Genomic DNA, 9585 nt, shown 5'->3' on the forward strand with positions numbered 1-9585 from the left:
AAAAAAAAGAGTAGATTCCCTGGTCATCCAAACTGCCTGTCCTCCCTACTGAATTATAATTTTTTTAATTCTATAAGGATGACTTGTGTCATTTTGATTAATCTTTCAGTTTAAGGTTTGGACTCATCTCAGCTCATTCCAGCCTGCTCCTGGCAGGCAGGCTTCCACAGACTACTAACTGTCCTGGACAAAGTACCTTTAACGTGATTCATGATGTTAAGCAAAGGAAAACCCTTAAAATCAAGGTTGAGGACACAGGGGGAAAGGAAAACAAGACCCCATGAATTAGAAAAACTGTTTTATTCTCAGAGCAGAGATTAGGATTCCAAATACCATATACCTCCCTCCTCTCCCCGAAAAAACCTTAAAAAATTAGACTTTGTCCTCTTATAACTACAGATTGATATCATCTCAACCTAGTTTCCTAGAACATTTTATTGAACATCTGCTTCCAGCCTTGTCTAATCCTCAGCAAAACTGATTGTCCTATGTGCAAAGCCCCACTGGAGATATTATGAAGAATACAAAGAACTACAGGTAGTCTATGCTTTGTACTCTCAAAGTACTAATTAGTATAGTTTCCAGAGGAAAGAAACTATGCAAATTTCCCCTTTATATTCTCTACATTGGTTAGCAAAGTGTCTGAAACATAAACGTGTTGAATAAGTGAGTGAATAAATGATCTAATTGGAAAACCTCTAATGATAGTGGTCACAGGAGAAGATCCAGCACCTTGAAAGGTAGAATCTGAGCTCAGTTTTGAGTGATGTGCATTGTTCTATACTTTCCAATATGGTAACAAGACACATGTGACTGGTTAAATTTAAATTAAAAGTTAATAAATAAAAAATAGAGTTCCTCAGTCTTGATCATATTTCAAGGGGCTGCCACAGTGGGCAATGTAGAGAACATCTCCATCATTGCAGCAAATCCCATTAGACAGCGCTGGTCTAGATAGAACGGAATGGAAACCACTGAGGCCGGGATGCACCCTGCCTTGTAGACCAGCTCAGTCTCAAAGAAGATAAGAATGAGAGGATTGTGGAGGCCCCTGGGCACCAGGCTACAACAGAGAACACGACAATGGGAGTTATCTCAGAAGGTGCATTTAGGGCAATATATATAGTTGAAGGGGAAGAAGAATTGGAGGAAGAAAACTAGCTAAGAAGCAACAACTAAGAATAAATTATCAACACACCAGACCAGGTTAAAGCAGAGTGAAAGGGGGCAAAAAAAGTTCTTCTAAGAGGGAGAAACAGGATGTGAAACAAGATTTAAGAGGAAGAAACAAGCAGGGACCCTTGGAGGGTCCCCAGCCAGGCTCAGATGAGATGGAGGGTGAAGGGAAGGGAGAAGTCAAAGACAACTCCTCCAAAGTGTCACACTTGACTGAAAAATCACTATTAACAGAAATACGGAGGTGAGGAGTGAAACTGGCTTTAGGAGAGTTTGTCTTAATATTATATGGTGTCCTGGCCTGCCCTCAGAAGGCTATGATCATCTGGAGTTGAAGAGTTAGGGTGGCCAGACTGCCCTGAACCACTCAGGTTAAGCCCGAATGATTTCCTCACTTCAGCCTTGAGGATTACCAGGGACAAGAGACCCCAGGAGGCAGACTACAGTCTTAAAATGACAGAACTGCGGCCTCTGTAGGGCTTCAGCTCAATGGTTAAGTGTAGACACTTTGAAGCCAAACTTCCTATGCTGGAATCCAGGCTCCCCACTTTACTAGTGGTGTGACCTACTAGCAACATACTGGGTCAGCATACTTAACCCTCCCTGTGTCTCAATTTCTTCATCTGTAAAATGGGGATTATAATAAGGTTGTTATTTGGATTAAATTAATTAACATATGCCTGGGAGGGAGGCTCACACCTGTAATCCCAATGCTTTGGGAGGCTGAAGCAGGAGGATTGCTTGAAGCCAGGAGTTTGAGACCAGCCTAAGCAACGTAGAGAGATCCTATCTCTATTTTTTAAAAAAATGAACAAAACAATATTAGCCAAGAGTGGTGGTACATGCCTGTAGTCCTAGCTACTCAGGAGGCTGAAGCAGGAGGATCCCTTGAGCTCAAGCGTTCAAGGGTGCAGTGAGCTATGATGACACCACTGCACTCTAGCCTGGGTGACAGAGCAAGAGCCTGCCTCTTACAAAAAACAATGACAATTTTTTATTAACATATGTAAAATGCTTAGAACGTGCCTGGCACATGGTAATCACTATATAAATGTTGTGTTTTTATCTCTTCTACTTTAGCAGAGTAGATTCATAACTGAACCTTCCACTCATTAACCAGATTGTTTTTTCCAACACAAAAATTACTCAATTTGTTATGCTCAGGAAGGACTGATGAAGTATTTCAATAAAGTTTTCTACAATGCATTTCTCCTTTGATCTTCTATTAGGTTGGTGCAAACGTAATTGCGGGTTTTGCCATGGAAAGTAACGGCAAAAAAAACACAATTACATTTGCACCAGCCTGATAGCTGACAAAGGCATTAAAAAAACATTTTGAGCTGGGTGCAGAGGCTCACACCTGTAATCCCAACAGTTTGGAAGATGGAGGCAGGAGGATTGCTTGAGCTCAGGAGATTAAGACTAGTCTGGACAACATAGCGAGACCTCATCTCTACTAAAAATAAAAATTTAAAAATATACATTAGCCGGGCATGGTGGTGCATGCCTGTAGTCCAAGCTATTTGGGAGGCTAAAGTAGAAGGGTTGTTTGAGCCTAGGAGTTCGAGGCTGCAGTGAGCCAAGATCATGCCACTGCACTCAAGCCTGGGTGACAGAATGAGACTCTGTCTCAAAAAGAAAAAAAGAAATACCATTCTGACCTTTATACTTTTTTTCACCTTCAGTTGCATTAGGTAAAATTCTAAGGAATCAGAATGGGAGATTCTGATTAATTTTGTGGTTACAGACTGAGGTGCTACTCAGATGAGATCTTTCTAGTCCTTCTACCTCATTTCCTACCTACTTACTGTTCCTGGTTGTCCTCAGGTGAAACAAGACTAGGGTCACGCAGCGTGAAAGTAGAGGATGGAGAAGGAAGGACAAAACCTGTTTTCTTAACCTGTCACTTAAAGCCATAACTTTTATTTCATGTGAGGAAATTTCTCATTTGTTTTCTTGTTTTTGTAGGTCTTGTTCAAAAGTTTATTCTAGTCCCAGAGCACACCTACTAGCAATAAGCACATTATGAACGGTCATTGGCACTGTGGTATTTTAAATTTTTACGGAAACTACTGAAGTAAGGCAGAGCAAGTCGGTGCTGAAGGGTCCCTAAGGGATAACAAGTCAGGAAACAGTAATTCCCAGAATAACTTCTTCCAACGAGGTCATTAAAATTATTAATACTCATTTTATAAGTTCTAGATTACCAATGTGTTTTTTTCTTTCTTTCTTCTTAGGTGAACTTGAACAGAAATTTGAACTGGAAATCAGTCCTCTTTGTAATCAACAGAAAGATTCCATCCCTAGTATACAAATTGGTGAGTTGAATTCAGTGTTAATTCCAAATAAATACCTTTGGCACATCTCACAAAAGTGACAAAGAAAAGATCTAAACACAGCTTTCAAAAGATCAGCACTGGAGGTTTAATCAACATCCTTTTGAATGGCTGAGTCCAAATTAACACTTTAATCATGACTAATCTGCTAGCTAATTATCTATTGAGAACTTATGAAACCTAGGATCGAAGCTTTGTTATAGGCCCTTAACTAACTTGTATTATTTTAATTTGGTAGTTTAGAACAGAATCAAAACCAAAAAGAGTAGAAGAAAAGTAACAGGAATCAACTATTCGTACTCTCTGCAGGGCTTGAAGGTGGGAATCAGCAGAATCTGCCTTTAGGACCCTTCCAATCTGGGTCGCTACCCCTCATCCCTAATGCTCGCTCCCAAGAACCCAATCTCTAGGCCTAGAGCCTGTGAGCCATGCTATCCCTCCGCATCCTGGGATCCCCAGTTTCACTAGTCCTTCCTTCAAAACTTATTTTCAGGTTATTCTCCTAAAACCACACTCTCTTTCAAGTGTCACTGGTGGGAAACTGTTGAAGTATGATGCCAATGCATCCAAAATAATTATTGCTTTATCTAATTAAGTTATGCATTAGACCAAGAAGCAAATCAAACTGTGGAAATTTTAGGCACTTTAGCGGAGGAAATATTTTTGCTTCGGTAAGACTTTCTATCACACCTTAAGACACTCCATCAAGTCCACCCACCTTTAAAGCAAATCTTTCTTTTCCTTGCAGTTCCCTTCCATTGAATCCGAACTCAGAACTTTAACTCTTTTCCTTATAAACTCTGACCCTGACATGTACCAGTTCATGTTTTATACCTGTTCTTATAGACTTCAGACAGCTGAACGCATTCACAGTGCTACAGACCTTTCTTTGCAAGGCTCAAAGTTTAATGCTTTGACATTGGTAGGGAAGGGGGTATCTGAAAACATAAGCTGAAAATTAAGAAAACCAGGGTAAGTTAGAATTATATAATATCACTGAAGGTCAAATCTAATCCACCATCCCACAATGGAGTCATAAAATCATCCTCAGGAAATAAGGACAAAATAAATCTAGCTATAAAGATTTCAATGGAATATACAACTATTAAAATAGGTATGTTCGATTATTGAGCATTTTTTTTTTCAAATTGTCCTTAATATTGTTATGTAGTTTTCACAATCAAACCAATTCCTCCACCCCAAAGCTGGGAGCTGGGGGTGGTGGCATAAAAAAAATAGAACCCAGAAAAGATAATACAGAGTTGCTGGGTGGCTTGCAAGGGAATATCAGCAACAGAAATGCAGCCTCAGCCTCCTGGGAGGCAATTCTGTCCTATCAATTGCCTTAGCCATGGAGGTTCTGCAGACGTGATTCAAAATTAGATGCTAACCAAAGTTCTAATCCTGAGGCTCCCTGTGTTAAGCTCCAGCTGGAAAGAAATTTACCAGGCAACTGTCAATGACATTTTGAACCCCCCAAACAAAAGGACTCACGTGGTTCAGCACACAACCCGGATTTGTGAGACAGACCTGATTTCAGAGATTCTGTCCTGTTGTTGTCATGAGAACACACTTATTTTGTCAGATCATATGTCCTGATTTTCAGCTCAGGAAAATGTGGTTACCATAGATACCTCCTTTAAAAAGGGGCTGGGGGTTGAGTGAATAGGGAAATCCTATGGATGCTACACCAGCACACCAATAATAAAGAGAAAGGGAAGGTGATTATAAAACAATCCTTAGTACATAGATCTTTCTCTGCCTTTGCTCCACATCTGCCAGCTCGTAGAGGTTGAGGGTTGGGAAGTGGGGTGGCAGGGACAGATCAGGCTAAACCGGAAAAATCCAAAGAGATAAACGGAACTTGGTAGATGCTACAGGCTCTAGCCCCCAAGACAACGATTTTTCCAGTGGGTCTTAAGTAATGCAGCTATTTCCTCTGTCCTTATTCCTCTCTGACTGAAATGTTCCCCTATTTTTCCTGCCTCAATCCAAAATGAGAATTTTCTGAGATCTACTCTCAGGCTTAGATCTGATTTTTCTTTTTAAGTAATTTATATCTACCCAAGTGGAACCAGGGCTTAGTATCTCCTCCCCAACTCCACGCTTCCCTCTCTCTACCAAATTCTACATTTTAAAAGGAAGATATTAGCCAGGCGGGGTGACTCATGCCTATAATCCCAGCACTTTGGGAGGTTGAGGCGGGCAAATCCTTTGAGGCCAGGAATTCAAGACCAGCCTGGACAACAAGGCAAAACCCCATCTCCACAAAAAATACAAAAAAATAAAATTAGCTGGGTGTGGTGGCATGTGCCTGTAGTCCCAGCTACTCAGAAGGCTGAGGCAGGAGGATCACCTGAGCCCAAGGAGTCAAGGCTGCAGTGAGCCATGATCACGCTACTGCACTCCAGCCTGGGTGACAGGGTGAGACCCCATCTGTTAAAAAATTAATTAATTAAAACAAAAAAAGGTATTAAATCAAATGAAGCTCTAATTGGTGAAATCTATAGAAGGCTAAAGAGAAAGAGGTTTTCCTTCAATCCTTATCTGCTCTGAGGCTACCATTCCTCCCTACTCCCCCTTCCTCCCCCCAACCCCCCGCCACCCCACCATCCCTCCAGGAGGACAACAGCCCAGCAATGTCAGCTCATCCCTTGAGAAAAGGGAGGTTGGCAGAACACACTGATGGAACAGGTTTCCAAATCTGATAATGTGGAAGCCTTCCTTAATTTGAAAAACTGTCTCTTGGTGTCTATTCGGACTTTAAAATCAGTTTCCTACCTAGCATAAGAAGTCTTTATATCTGAAAGTCTAAATACAGATATAGTGCCAGGGTCACTTAAGAAAATGAGGCTTTTCTTTTTTTCGAGTTGGATTTTAAAATGTTGGATTTGTAACTTTTTTATACTGAGATAAACTTGATAAATATTCACACTTTGAACTTCAGAATAGTATAATTTTGCAAACTGTCTTTTTAGATATCTAATATCTCATCTCTTTGAAGGCGAATGATATTAGAAATTAAATATGGAGATTGTGGAGGAGGTAAAGAAAATTCAAGAACAGCAAGCAAAACGTGAAATCCTCATCTGCTGACACCCTGTACAACCTTACCAAAATTCCAAATACAGACATCAAGTCACTGGTTTAACTTTCCCCCTCCAGTTCAGGTTCTCTACTATGATCTCACAATATTTAAATCGTATTTCACATAAGATGAGACAATGCAGAAAGGTACAATAACACTGTGTATTGCTGCATCCCTCTTCCATCTCTATGGCATTCTCAAAGGCCAAGTGTCTGCTGTTTGTCCAACAAAAAGATAATCAAACCTATCCTTGTAATTCACATGCCTGTAAACATACAGGATTAGTGTTGGAAATTTTTGTTAGGCTGAAAAACATTTGCCTTTCTCCCCACAGCTACACATCAAGGAAATACAATAAAACCTAAATAAGTCCAAGTTTCTGATGATTCCAACAGTTCTTAGACTGAAAGTTATCTTTTCATAATAAACAAGTCATGTTTATTATGAAAAGCACATTAACGCGGCAAAACGCGATTAGAAAATAACAAATCTTAAATATGTAAGAGAACAGACATGCAAACAAAGAAGTCTCATATCAAACAATCTTATCTAGTCATTAAAGGGGGACTTTCATACAGGTAAAAATCTGTATTGAAAATGAGTGAACTTTAAACTTAGTTATTTAACATAACTGAAAGCAAGACAGAACTGTAAAATGATCATCTTGAAAAAGATATCCCACAGGGTAAGGGTATGAATTATGCAGCTGATCTAAATTTGTGAGGTGTCCTTTTCTGGTGTCACTTGCCCTCTCCATCCCTTCTCCCCCTGCCTTCTTTAGCTCCAGCATACACTTTCTTTTTTTTTTTTTTTTTTACATTTTTTACTTATATGTCTTTCTCCCTCTGCAAGTAATAGCCAGTATTCACTGGGAGTTTACTATGTGCCAAGAGTTTTCTAAGCATTGCATATACATTAAGTCATTTAATTGTCATAACAACCCTACGAGTTTAGTATTCTCTTTAGCGTCTTTTTGCAAGTGAGGAAACTGAGGCACAAAGCCATTCAGGGACAAGCCCAAAGTGACACATCTTATGCTCCTAGGCTGAGGGTAGCCACCATTATCTTGCTTGCCCTTCTGGCCCCAGAGCTGGAAATTTTTATTAGGCTGAAAACATTTGCCATTTCTCCTCACAGGTACACATCAAGGAAATACAATAAAACCTAAGTAAGGCCGGGCACAGTGGCTCAGGCCCGTAATCCCAGCACTTTGGGAGGCCGAGGCGGGTGGATCACTTGAGGTCGGGAGTTCAAGACCAACCTGGCCAACATGGGGAAACCCCATCTCTACTAAAGATACAAAAATTAGCCGGGCATGGCGGGTCCCCAGTCATGCTTGGGAGGGAGTAAGGAGCGGGTTTCACCACCCTGTGATGCTGAGCCTTGCCTTGCCTGTTCTAGGTTTCATGAGCTACATCGTGGAGCCGCTCTTCCGGGAATGGGCCCATTTCACGGGTAACAGCACCCTGTCGGAGAACATGCTGGGCCACCTCGCACACAACAAGGCCCAGTGGAAGAGCCTGTTGCCCAGGCAGCACAGAAGCAGGGGCAGCAGTGGCAGCGGGCCTGACCACGACCACGCAGGCCAAGGGACTGAGAGCGAGGAGCAGGAAGGCGACAGCCCCTAGGGGCCGGCCCAGCTTAGACGCGGCTCTCCTCCGGCAGGGCCCCCAGAGGGCAGAAGCAGCGTGGAGGGGCCCTCACGCAGCAGCCCGGCCACTTTCTGAGTGTTGTCCTGGGGCTCTTTGGAACGCCATCTTCCTCCCACTTACCTGCCTCCCCTCCTTTTCGCAAATGTACAGAAGCCATTTGTCACCTCAGCATTCGCTGCCGAAATGAGCAACTCCATTCAGTAACGTGGGAGCTGATCCCACGGGCAGGCTCTCCCTGCTCCAGGAGAAGACTAGGAGGAAGAATGAGGTGCTCCTGCCGTGTCCGCCTTGTTCCGGGTCGCACTGGAACAGGCAGCAGTTCCTAAGTCCGGAGCGTTTGAGCGTTTGCCATCTGACTGCTGATCTGCATGACAGAAACACCAGCATATTTGCAACGCCAAGGATATTGGTCTTAAGTGCAAGAGCACAAATAAGAATGTGAGAGAAAGTACCTTCTATTTTAATAATAATTATTATTATAAAAATAATAAATCTTTTTAACTTTTATATTTTATGCACTAGACAATGGATCTGCAACTTTGGACTAAGGTCATTCAATGTACCCGAACTTGAACAGGGGGTTCATTGTTTTGCTATTGACTTTATTATGCCACTTTGGGGCAGAGACTTGGCATCTTCTCAGTTTAAGAAACCACGTTTCCTATCCAATCCGAAGGGAAGGTGCTGTACGGTTCATTCCTTTGCACCATTAGCCAATCTGTCTTTTATGGATTCTGTGACATGTTTTTATTCACCCATGTACATTTTCTGTAAATACCAAACGCTACTGATTCCCATGCCAAAATACATGAGTATTATGGGATTGCTACCTGTATAAACAATGGCACTGTGAACAGAATACTGTTAGTTTTAATACAAGAGAATGCATTTGTAAATACGGTATAGAGTTTATTAATATACTATTGTTTGCAGATAAAGGCCTTAACTTTAAACATCTTTCATCTTCTGAAAGCTGCCCGACTTAAATCCTCATAGATGTCTTTCTCAACTGCCTTTCCATGTTCATCTGTATGTTTTCCAGCTAAGGTCACAAACCGAAACTGAATAAAGTCTTTGAGGAAACATTTTGGAAACTTCACATGCATTCCGCTTGAGACCATAGTGTTTAATCTATGGCACCAAGCATCGTTTCCTCAGATTAATGAGACCCTTCAACAAGCCTGAATCAGTCACTTTTCAACACCGCGATGTTTTAACAAGCCAGCTGCTAAGCTTGTGTTTATGTGACTCTTGTTACAGAACATGGCGGTGCGTCAGCCTCACAGGAGACATAGCAGGTCTCAAAAACCTTCTATGACCCTGTCATCTAGCC

General features: G+C 41.6%; 1 protein-coding gene across 2 annotated transcripts in view; it reads left to right on the top strand.

Annotated features, from left to right (window-relative positions):
* Positions 1 to 9148, top strand: part of PDE7B (phosphodiesterase 7B) — a 343143-nt gene extending 333995 nt beyond the window's left edge. For both annotated transcript variants that reach the window (XM_004044729.5, XM_019030183.4), the window contains 2 exons: positions 3414 to 3494; positions 8002 to 9148. In XM_004044729.5, the coding sequence (XP_004044777.3) occupies positions 3414 to 3494; positions 8002 to 8228 (308 nt within the window). In that variant the 3' untranslated portion in view covers positions 8229 to 9148. The remainder of the gene's footprint in view (positions 1 to 3413; positions 3495 to 8001) is intronic.
* Positions 9149 to 9585: the final 437 nt, after the last annotated feature.

The sequence above is a fragment of the Gorilla gorilla genome, chromosome 5, assembly GCF_029281585.2.
Source record: "Gorilla gorilla gorilla isolate KB3781 chromosome 5, NHGRI_mGorGor1-v2.1_pri, whole genome shotgun sequence".
Classification (NCBI taxonomy): Eukaryota; Metazoa; Chordata; class Mammalia; order Primates; family Hominidae; genus Gorilla; species Gorilla gorilla.